This window comes from Trichinella spiralis (genome assembly GCF_000181795.1).
Source record: "Trichinella spiralis strain ISS 195 chromosome Unknown Scfld610, whole genome shotgun sequence".
Lineage (NCBI taxonomy): Eukaryota > Metazoa > Nematoda > Enoplea > Trichinellida > Trichinellidae > Trichinella > Trichinella spiralis.
Genome location: NW_003527549.1, coordinates 611,234 through 623,617, shown reverse-complemented (window position 1 = coordinate 623,617; position 12,384 = coordinate 611,234). Strand labels below are relative to the sequence as shown.

The 12,384-nt window shown below is 36.3% G+C and overlaps 1 protein-coding gene across 1 annotated transcript; it reads left to right on the top strand.

The window, feature by feature from the left end:
- The first annotated feature begins 2,471 nt into the window (after positions 1–2,471).
- On the top strand, positions 2,472–11,419 carry Tsp_09977 (histone-lysine N-methyltransferase SETD1B). Its single transcript, XM_003370718.1, has 17 exons — positions 2,472–2,495; positions 2,730–2,765; positions 3,429–3,441; positions 3,977–4,041; positions 4,333–4,470; positions 4,570–4,643; positions 4,836–4,890; positions 5,251–5,515; positions 5,640–7,409; positions 7,471–7,718; positions 7,823–7,972; positions 8,039–8,164; positions 8,350–9,344; positions 9,437–10,363; positions 10,627–11,080; positions 11,194–11,299; positions 11,328–11,419. The coding sequence occupies exons 1-17, from the start codon at positions 2,472–2,474 to the stop codon at positions 11,417–11,419; spliced, it is 5,538 nt and encodes a 1,845-aa protein (XP_003370766.1).
- Positions 11,420–12,384: the final 965 nt, after the last annotated feature.

The following is a 12,384-nucleotide window of genomic DNA, read 5'->3' as shown; positions in this document are numbered from 1 at the left end:
GGGAAAGATTTGAATAAATGAGCAATTAGACAAGGAAAACCAATACGACAAAGATTTGACGGTCCAGTAAAATAGCGTGGTCAAAGACCAATAAGTGAACAGTGGGACCGAGTAAGAACACCCCAGTATGGAATTTTATTTAATGAATGAAGTCAACAGAGTATAGGCAACACTGCATACAAGTCGACAAAAACACATAGTAACACTAAACTCGGCAGATCGCCAATGGTATTATTCTTCATTGTGTCGCAAGAGTGACTGCGAATGCAATATGGACAGCCAAACATCCCAAGTATAAAGCCAAAACGTCATATCACAGACGGCTATTTGTGATGGAATGCGGCAGAAATCTTACAGAACCAGAGTGTGGAATATGTACACCTCGAAGTTTGTCTAAGCGTACAAAAAAGTCAACAGAGGCGCTTTAATGCAAATCGACTCCCCAGCACAGAAAACGCGACCACAAGCTAGAAGGCACCGCATCTTCTACAGTCGAATCAGAGATAAGAAAGTTAAAGAATGCTGTGAAGTATGCCAAGCGCCGTGCTGCACGCAGCACGTCCACAAAATCGGTCCTAACTGCTATTACAGACCAAGCACCTCTACATATAGCTTATTTGAAATTCAATAAAAATGTCTGTGTTGAAAATTAATATTGCAATACAGTCTATAAAAGCTTAGAAGTATAATTTCAGTGAACTCATTGACAATGCTTAACTTTAGTTATATTGTCAGCATAAGTGAAATAAATTCCACAGAATATAAAAAAACCTAAAAATTCAACAAAACTAGCTTTCCTCAGTATTGTTATTGCTGCTGTTTTCAGTTAATCAGCATACTACTAGATCAAAACAATATCAAAACGCATAAAAATACAGATATTGAACAATTCTAACATTTGTCTCTAAGGAATTCGGCAATGCGAACAAAATAATAATTATTATTTATTCAATGAGAATTATATAGGATAATTATAATTTCATATATATTAGCTGATTAATAAAAATTTCTTGTCGAACTACAAAATAAAAAGTCTAGCAAGCATGCTGTGTACTATCGCTGTTAATTTATTTAAAACATGGATAAAAGTAAATATTGTTTATTTCAATTTCTCAGTACAGTATTTTTTCAATACATTTTCAGCAATACACACATACATATATAAATCATAAATGAAATGCAAGATATCGTGTCTCATCATCATCACCATGTCACTGGGTCAGATAATTGGAAAAAACAATTTTCTCTCTAGACAATTTGTGCAATAAAATGAATAAATCAATACACCTAAAATAATTTAAATAAATAACCTGAAAGTTAAATGAAGGCGATTGATGATGTATTACACATTACAATACTGCACATGACTTGAATTTTAATAAAATAATTTATAAACAAATGATGAATTAAAAATTAAAACAAACATATCAATATTAAGCAAGCAAAATTAAATGATTTTCATATCAAAAAATTAATATAAAGTAAATAAATAGAAAATCAATTAAATAACAACCTTTGGCTTTTAAATACAGTAACTACCGTCAACTAACTTATGTTTATTCGGACTGGAAGTATCAGTTAATGTCCATTTTTAGTTGATTTAATGAATGTTTTATTTCTTTTAAGAGTTTATACGTTTATTATCATCTGGAAGTTATTGTTACACTTCAGCTTGTCTCATACATGATATTATTTTCGATCTTTATCAATAAATATTAATTGTCTTGACTGCCGTGTGTTGTTCATCTTGCATCTGTCTTTCTACTTGTATTAACGTTAGTTAAACAGCGTTATATTATATTTACAAGAGATGGAATGAATCCAAAGTGGTATTTCGTTTTGAAGAGATTTCATCATAATGTTAGAAAGAATATCTTTACGAATGTAATTTAAGCAGATTTGGCTAAGCTAACTAAAACTGAAGAGTACATTTTATTTATTAAAGCAATGGCATCAAATAATCATAAAAATGTAAACGTTGCGAATTAATCTTATAACGCTGAAAATCTTGCGATAAGAATTTTCCGAATGCATCGCTACAGTAAGATTGGTAACAATTTTGTGCTTGAAGTGTTGCATTTTGTCTTTATTATTGTTGTTTTTATACTTTCATTCAAGATTTAATTTTTCATGTTACGAAATGTATGGAATTTAATTTTATTTTGTTCCAGAAATGAAAACCTCATGCATGGAACTTTCATTAACAGATACAGTAATAGCATAATTTGGAGTTGTTTTATGTTACATTCTATTTTGTGAAAGATACAAACATTAAATTGCTGAATATGTAGTGTAAACTTAAATGCATGAAAATTAATTGAAAACAAACTGCCAAATTAACAAAAATTTCAAGAACAAATTAATACGTGAGTTTGCGTTTTCAAGAACATTTTCAGTAAAATATATTAATAAAATCAGTTTTCATATACTTCCAGTTTCTGCTTAATAATATATGTGCAGAAATATAAAAAATGTTAAACAAATGTGCAACGCAGGTTAGTTGGTATACTGTACATTGCCGTGTGACTATCTTGCCTGATTATTGTTGCTGCTTTCTTTATCTCAAAAGGTTGTCGGTCATGTTCTGCTTCAGTGTTGTGATTGATGATTGTCAACTTGAACGCGATTAAGAATTATATTGGCTGAGTTTCAAATGGTAAGGATTATTATTTTGTTTCATTTATTTAATATGAATAAAGAGTTTTATAATTACTTTTACTAATTTTCAGTTGATAGTGAAATATTGCTTCATATTTGAAAGATCCGTAATATAATATAGTAAATTTTAAAAAAGAAAGCTTTTGAATATTATGAATATTGTATCATGTCTGCTCGATTTTTAGAAATTTATTTGCATTGAGAAATCTATTTTGATGTAAACATTGAAGTTAACAATTATTAAATGAATGATAGTTTTGACTATTGATTTTTATAAAATGATAAGCTTTCTTAAGAAGCAGTACTTAGATCATTTTTATTAATTTGGATTGATTAGATTATTCATTTAAGGGTTTGCAGTAATTGAGAAAATAATGAATTTTGAAATTTTGAAGCATATTAAAATAAAATGGTAATGACAATTTTTTGAAAAATGGTCGTATATGTAAAACCTGTACTTTAAGAATGACTTTTGAAAATTTGAATGTCGAGTTTTATTTTTTATGAATAAATTGGACAAATCTATTTTCACTGAAATATTTTAATTTTTCAGGAATTTTATTTCATTTTTCATTGAAAGTTTCTGAAATTTAACTGATTATTTGTAATACTTACATTAGTTGTATATTTTCTGATATCTTGGAAAGTGTTGTGGGTAAACATTGTTTTGTAATAATTTTACTTTTGATTGAAACGAAAAAGAGTTTCTATGATTTTTATATTGCAACTTGATATTGAACATATTTTGGAGATGTTTTTTTTAATTTAAGAAAGTCATGTATAGTAATACAAATCTGAAAAATTTATTGTAATTTTATCTAATTTTGCAATAAGTGAGTGTTCAATTTTGGGTACTATTAGTATACTGTAATTTGTTAATGCAAGTACAATCATATTGTAATATCAATTATTACGTTTTATCACGAATTATTACTTTGCGGGTGTTATTACTTTTTTTAAGGTTGATTTGAATTTATATTAAAAATGTTCTTCGTTAGCGTTGTCTTTTGCTTTTTAAGTGTTGGTTAGAAAGTTGAGTATTAGGTGTTGAACGTGCTCTATGTTTGCACACTGCATGAATTTGTCCACTTATGTTGCAGTTTATTTTTCTGTGAGGTCATGTTAAATAATTTGAAATGTATTTGATTTTGAAAATTCATAAAATATTACTTGTCATATGTCACACATTTTCTCATATCTTTTTATGCGAATATGGTAAAGTATTGAATGCGATATATTTTATTAAATTCATAATAATAATGTCGATTTATCTCAAAGTTATGTTTAAATATTTTTATATTAAAAAGTTAAAATGTAGAATGTGTACGAAATATTTTCTTTTTGGCTTTATATGGGCTAGTATGGCAATTACTTTTAAATACAGTTAATGATTAAAAAATACTGTTATGGTTTTTAGTTTAATAGGTTGTTACTGAGTGATTGTAGAATTAATGCTATGCATAAATAATTTTATATTAATTTTGGTGCTTAAGAAATCAACAGAAGTTGAAATAATTTCTTTGTTTGGTTTTCCAATGAATCAATTTTCAAAAAAATTTATTTTGAACGTTTTTGGTGAATCTGGCATTTTCTTATATTTAATAATTAATTTAGCATAAAGTGTAAGTTTTCATTTTGTAAAAATTTTGATGCTATTTTTTTGCAATTTTATAGGCTTCTGCCTCAAATAAAGCTTTCGTGCAGCCTTCCGTGAAGAACAAATTTACAAAACGTAAAGTGTGGAAGTTGATGAAAGACCCACAGTTGGACAAATCTGTGATACACAAAGAATTTCGAACGAATGATAATAACGTAATTTTTTAGTTGAATGTGATAAACTCTGGTGGATAAAAATATATGCATTTTTTACAACATTTAATTGTAGTTTTCTGAATCGTTGATTTATTTTAGTCACCGTCGGTACCCATGCCAGACACAAGAGTTCGCACAGAACCGATAAAACAACATAAGATGCGTTGCCCCATGTTTTTGGTAATGTTTCATTTTGATATATTTGTCGATTTTAAACTACATAAATTTCTGATTTTCAATGTATTGCATTGGGTTGTGACTCTGTGACTAATATATACATAACAACATCAATGCTAATAGGCGTTGTAATATCAGTGAAAATTGTTCGATTTTGACTTAAAGTAGTGTAAAAAATTTTGTATCAGAATATCAGGTTTTACTATTAGAGAAGAATTGAAATTTTCGAATATCGCGGCTTTTGTTTTTCTACGGTCAGCATAAAATGAAAATCAGGTAGTATTTACTATGTACTGTATTTTTTTCTATTTTCCTAATAATTGTATAATGTATTACTTATTTTTAATCAAATGATGTTTAAATGGACTAAACGTAGCTGTGGCATGCCTTTTAATTCATCATGTGTTTACAGTTCTTTTTCAACCGAATTGATGGTTTACAGTAAAAGTTTGATATATTCATTGTATTTATTCAATTGTGTTATAATGTTTTGCGAAAAGCATTAAATTGTCATTAATGAGTGAAATTTGTTGTAGCTGAAAATATTTTCACGGGATAAACAGTCTAGATTAAGAATGCATCAAAAATTTGCTTTACTTTTAGAATGATTCCCATTCGTATACGAAGGGTTGCACGGTAGGCTTTCGTCAGCTGAGTGATAACGTCTTAGAGTGGAATTTGAAACACATGTGCTCACAGTATGGCCATGTCAGCGAAGTGAAAGTGTTTTTTCATCCAAAAACGGGCGTTCACTTACATTTGGCACGCGTTGTTTTTGATGATCAGAAATCGGCCGAAAATTGTATCACTCATTACAATCAACGAGTGCATCAAGGGAAAAGAGGACGCGGTTTTTTTGATCCTGACGGTATGCATGCATTTTATTGCTGTTTTTTATCACCTATAATTCTCGTTGATTATTTGTTAAATTAATATATTTGAAATGATTACTAATAAATGGAGATTGATAGTGAAATAAAAGAATTCTTTAGGTCGCATTATAAATAAACTATATGAAGATGCATTGCGTGAATTAGATCAAGCTGGTCTGAGCTCACCTAGAGGTGTTCCTCCGAATGCAGTTGATGTAATGCAAATGCACAGTGGTCTACCGTCAACTAGTTATGGATCTGATCAGAGTTCTCATAGTTATATGAAGCATGAAATGCCAGTTGTGATGGCAGATCCGCGCCAACAGCAGACTTCCGTGCAGAACCGATCAACTCATCAGACTGGCATGTATCCCCCTCACAGTCAACCACAGCCTCCGCCAACACCGCAGCAGCAGCACAGCATAGGAACGCCAATGCCTCCTCCACCATCGCAGGTATGGGCGTCGGCACCTCCACCGCCGCCTCCACCACCTTCGGCTACTGTACCAGCTGCACATCCTGGTACCAACTATTGGCAAAATACACCACCTCCGCCTCCGTCAATGATGCCACCTCCACCTCCACCGCAACCTCCGATGATGCACATGATGGGTTCGGCACCAAGTCCAATAACACCGTCATTTTTTAACGTTCCACCTCCTCCGTTGCCGCCATTGCCTCCCAGGCCTCCTCCACCAGCGTCGCATTTCAATTACATGCAGCCACCTCCTGGATATGACAGAAATGTGTCCGGTTCTCAAAGTCCCTATTTATCACGAACTGTTGGTGAAAAATTGGGACCACCGTCGTCGACTGCACATCCGCCAGCAAGCGGTCAGCAGCAGCAGCAACAACAACAACAACAACAACAGCAGCAGCAGCAGCAGCCGATGTCGCAGCAACAAGCGGTGTTGCAACAGTCTCGTTCATCGACAAGCTACACCAATAATGAACGCCTTTCGCAGAGGTCGTCCAAGGACCAGAATCGAAGCAACACAATGAGCAGCAGCAGTTGCAGTGGTAGCACGAAGTACAACGTCAATGGTGACGAACGGCGTTCCCCTCGTGATCCAAGAGATCGGTCTAGCTATCAACGTCATCATGATCGCAGCAGTCGTGAAGTGGAAAAGTTTTCCCTTCCGCAGCAGCGACATTCTTCAGTCGAAGTTGCATCAAAGGGGGGTTCATCGGCCAGCTCCACTCCAAGCAGTGTAGTTTCAAAAATTGCTCCGGTTACCGGTGATAATGTTTCTGAGGATGATCATGATGTTGAAAGGAAAGAAAGTCCAGAAAGCGGTGAAAGCAACAACACTGTTGCAGTTCTCGAAGCGAAACAAGTGGTCGCTGAGATGGCAGTGCACAGTTGGCGTTTGGTGAAGTATCGCCGAACGCCGACGAAGTGCTCTCATGGCAATATGTTGCCGCGGAAGTCGGATAAATCTACCACAGTTTGTGTGTATTGTGAAAATGAGATGGAAGCAAACCGTCATGTTGATTTGTCTGGCGATCATTTCCAGCTGCACTCTGAGGAGAAAGAGGAAGACGTTGACAATGTTAAGGAAATGAATTTAATGAAATCACCTGATACAGTTGCTGCTGAGGTTTCATCACCATGTGAGAAGATGGATACTTTGAAACGTCCCAAAATTGGCGACAATGTTATTCAGTCGACCGATCACAACGACACACTTACTGTTACGTCTGCTGTTTCTGTTGATTCTGATCCCGTTGTTACTACTGTTACTAGTACTATTACAACTCCTGTCGCTACTACTTCTAGCACACCTACTGCCAGTTCGGATGTTGATGAATTCAAAATTCGTTCCATAACTGATTTAGATTCGTTTACTATGGGCGACAACGTTGAAGAACGTTTCAAAAGAAAACGAGGTAATCATTTTGTCATTTACATTTCGAAAAGTGGAAGAAAAAACTTTTTATTTGACTTCAGGATTCAGCGATGTATTCGCTGGCGTTAAAGAAAAACCGAAAAGTGTAAATTTATTGCCGACAAAGCCGAAGCCGAGAACCGTCGCGTCACCACCACCAGCTGAAACAGAGCCGGTCAGAAATGCTTCGCCGCCTCCTGCGAAGATTAAGCCTGTTGTAAGTGTGGCTGCACAGTCGTCTGATGCGCAGTCACCGTCGCCGCCTGTTTCCAAAGATGATAGCTCTTCAGCACCGACAACTCCAAAACAGGTGCGTTATTCTGATTATGAAATATATTTATATGAAAAAAAGCAGAAAAAAATAATATGAATTTTGAAATTATTTATTTACTTATTTATTTTTTTCACTTACAGGATGATGATCCAGTAGATGAACGTGTGTTGGAAGAGTTTTGTCAGGACATGTTCCAGACGTTGCGCAAAGATTTGACGCAGAAGTTGTTGCACTCGGTCGCGTTCGTTGCCTTTGATAATTGGTGGACAAAGATGGAAGAGCAAAAACACGTATATATTATGATTTGTGAAATGTAGTGAAAAAACGCGTTGTCAGTGTGAATGAATTTGCTTCAGGGTTCTGGTGGACAGTGGTCAGTGAAGAAGTCGGAAAAAGAATACGAAAGACCGAAGAAAATAATCAGAAGGATCTCATCACCACCGCCGGAAGAGCAGCAGCCGTTTGTATTGCCGAAATTTAAAGTAAGACACGCGCGCAAAGTAGACGAATAATGTTTGTTTGTAGGTGTTAGGAATAGTGATTTGAAAAACTTAATTTTTGTTGTATTATTACAGTAAGTGTAGGAGAAAGAAATTTCATTTCAATTCATTTGTACAAGTTTTCGGTCGTGACTTTCTCTAGTACTTACTGCTGGCTATGTTTTCAGCGCAAATCTGCTCCTTCGGATAAGCAAGAACAAAAATCGACCCATGAGAAGGGTAAAACTGATAAATTGTCACCAGTCGATCGTCTGACAAAGAGGAGAGCCGAAAAAAGAGCCATTGAACGTGAAAGTGAAGAAGAGGATGATTTGGAACCGGAGGAAGAACAATTGGGCAAAGAAGCCAAACAGCAGCGGGTCAGTGATGATGACAACGACGACGACGACGACGATGACGATGACGATGATGACGATAACATTGTCGATGGGGACGAGGATGAGGATGCGTTGATGGGCAACAGCGATTTCAGTGCGTCGGTTCTGTTTGGCCTCGGTGCTGGGGTGGAGGAACAGCGTCGCACGCCGCCGGGTAGGGCGGAGAAAGAGCTGAACAGGAAGAACAAATCTTCGAAACGAAAGCAGAAGAACAAAAAGCGTGGAGGAAATCAGAACAGCCGGCGTCGCCGGACCCGCTCTTCATCACCGGATAGTGACGACAATTTTAGCTTGACATCGGCAGACAGTGGCGATGACGACGATACATCATCATTTTCTGAAAATTGGTCGTCATCGTCGTCCTCATCATCATCATCTTCTTCTTCTTCTGATGAAGACTCAGACAACCCTCCAACACCACATCCGACTAGAAAAGCCGATGGAAGTGATTATGACGAAGAGGATCATTCGGATGACGATACTGAAGAAGAAGAAGAAGAAGAGGATGGATTTGAATTGCAATCCGACGAAGGGCGTTCTTCTTCTAATGGTAGAAGAATAGCGAAAAGAAGAAGAGCATCGACAAGAAACAAACGACACTTGCAAAATGGTAATGTAGAAAAAGATTTGAACTTCAACGATGATAATAATAATAATAATAATAATGAAGACGAAGAAGAAGAGGATGATGATGACGGTGATGACGAAGATGATGATTTTGATTCGGCAGATTCAAGAAAGGGAAGTTTTGGTGGTAGCCGATCGGCGAGATCTCAGAACAACAGGTTGGGCAACAGCAGCAGCAACAACAACAACAGTTGTGTGTTGGGCTGGAGAAGTAAATTTGAAATTTTCATTGGTTGTATTTGTTTTTAAGGAAGCACGCTTCTTCAAACCGAAAATCGAAGCGCGGAAAACGTTCATCAAGTGTAGTGGTGATCAATTTGGACGAAGAAGATTTTCGAACGAGTTCCGACCACGCGGCAGAAGTATCGGATCAAGAACGCGCGCTGATGACCATGCCCTATACAACCTGCCACGATCATCCCTACTTGCCCAAAGCGAACAAGCTTAAACACCAGCAAGAATTGGCATCATCGCTCGCCGCAGTGGTGGCGGTAGAAAAGGGAAAGCAAAAACAGAAGCAAAAGCAAAAAAAACAAAAGAAAAGAAGAGAAAAATCTGAGCTGTCAGAACTCGAAGAAGAAGAAGATAATGATGATGAACTACTAGTAGAAAGAGAACAAATAGAGGGGGAAGGGGAGGGGGAGGAGGAGGAGGAGGAGGAGTATGAGGATGAAGAGGAGGACATGGATGTGGATGTCGAAGTAGAAGAAGAAAGAGTAAGAAGAAAAAAAAGAAGAGAAGATAGAGAAAATGGTGATGGAGAAGAGGGTAGAGCTGCTGATGATGAAAAAAGAAAAAGAAAAAAAGAAAAACAAAGGAGACGTGGTCGCCAAAGGAAAATATCTGCAACGAACGACGACGACGACGATGACAGTATAATGTTATTAACAAAGCAAGAAGCTAAGCAGTTGTCAGGTGACGAATTGGAGGAGTTGGAAAATGTTGTTGTCGGTTCAGAGGGCAAGGCAAAATGTAAAATTTCCAGCGTCGATTCGTTGTGCCCCAAAAGTGCGCCGGTATTTAAAAAGCGTGACACTTGGTCGGAAAGGAAAATACTTTACAATTTGATTGAGCCAGCTTTGGACGAAGAAGAGGTGAATGCATTACGGGATGTATTTATGGAACTGATTCGTGGAAAAGAGATGAACGCCGCTACGTTTAGTCTTGTTCACTGGAGGTACGTGCGTACCGTATTTCTTCTTCTATTGAGAAGTTTTTTTCAATAAACAATTAACTTCTTCTACACATCTGTCTGTATAGATAATTATGTGCAGTGTTTTTATTTGTGATCATTTATCGTGTGTAGGAATTTTTTGTAAACTTTTATCGAATGTATATATTCGTATATCGTTATTCAGTTTTGTTTCATTCAATATTTACGAATGAATGAATCGTGACAGTTTATAGTGGTTGTTTTATTGCTTTATTTTTTGCCTGTAGTACCGGTGATTATATGCCGTATCGAGTGTTGGTGGTGAACAGAAGCAGCGGTAGAGGCGGTTGTAATCGTGGCAGTTGTATTTCTTCTCAGTCTGCTGTTAATTCGAATAACAATCGTCGAAGTGGGGAAAATCCAACCGGCTCCGTGAGAACCGAAGGCTACTGTAAGCTTTCGCAAAAGGAGAAAATGAGCCGCCGTGCGGGCAGAAGGGCCGGCGCCATCAGGCGGCGCAATTTGGGCTCGGCAGTGTCGCCCTTTGGTTTGGCCGAACGGGCGCAAAACGGAGGCAAGACCCCTGAACGTGGCGACCTGTTGCTCAACTTGCCCCAACACGCCAACGAAAGCAACAAGTCGCTTGAACTTCGAGCGCACGCCAGGTCGTTCCAAAGACGGGTGTTGTCGTCGTTCGGTTCCGATGTCGAATCCGACCTGCTCAAATACAATCAGCTGAAGGTTCTTCTATTATTTTCTGTTCTATATACATTTTTCTAATTCATATTTTTATTCATATGCCATTTTTTTGTTTGTAGTTTCGAAAAAAATTAGTCCAATTCGGTTATTCTCAGATACACGGTTTCGGTCTGTTCGCCATGGAAGACATCGGTCCGGACGAGATGATCATCGAATACGTCGGACAGAAGATCAGACTTACTGTAGCCGAGAAACGAGAACGTAAATACATCAAGCAGGGAATTGGCAGTTCATACTTGTTCCGCATTGACAACGATTCGGTGGTCGACGCCACAAAATACGGCAACAAGGCCAGGTTTATTAACCACAGCTGCGCGGTAAGCTGGCCAAGTGATATAATATATATATTTATTTATATTGTCTGTTTCTCATTTATTTTCATTTCACTCACTGAAATAATATATAACTAATTCTCTTTTGCCCATTTACACGCAGTTATATTATTTTATGTCAATATATTTTTTTTCCATACCCATTCACACACCCTCGCTGAGAACGTATATTTTATGTTCATTTGTGCGTGTGTTGTCGTCCGTGTGAGCGTGCTTGTGCTTATACATATGTATATTATTTATTTATTTATTTATTTATCTGTGTGCGTATGTGTTTTTATTTGAGAGAAAAAGTTAACGAGAGAGATTGAGAATGAGAGAGAGAGAGAGAGAGAGAAAGAGAGAGAGAGAGAACGAAAAGATTTTATTTGTTATCATTTCAGAAATTGCCCGGAAATATGATCTACAGTTTTTTAACACGTTTTTGTAGTGAACAGTTTCCAGCGACAAAAATCCTTTATTTGTGAAATGTTGAGCAATTAATTTATTTTCTCACTATATTATCTAGGCGCTGTACTTTTTGTGTGTGCTGTGTATTTTTCATTGAAACTAGTGCTTTCTCAAAAACAGACATGTCACAGTGATGTTCTGAAATCGCCATAAAACTTGCATTTTATAATTAATAACGGATAAAATTTCTTTCTCCTATATAATGGAGTATTTATATACTGTTTTATCATTTCCTTTAATTCTACCTGTAAATGGTGTTTTTTCCGTAAAATCATAGCGACAATGTGAAATCATCATCGCATTTCTGATAGTTTGATGAGAATAGCGAATTCTTTATTAATACTGTACTGTGTTTGTGATTCTCAGGGGTGTTGAAGCATCGAACGTCCGTTGACAACTGAAAAACTGCAAAGCATACAAATTATTTGGAAAACAGAAAAAAAAAATTAAATAACATCTGTTAAATCATTCATATTTCAGTTTGCAATAGGAGTTTTTTTGAGG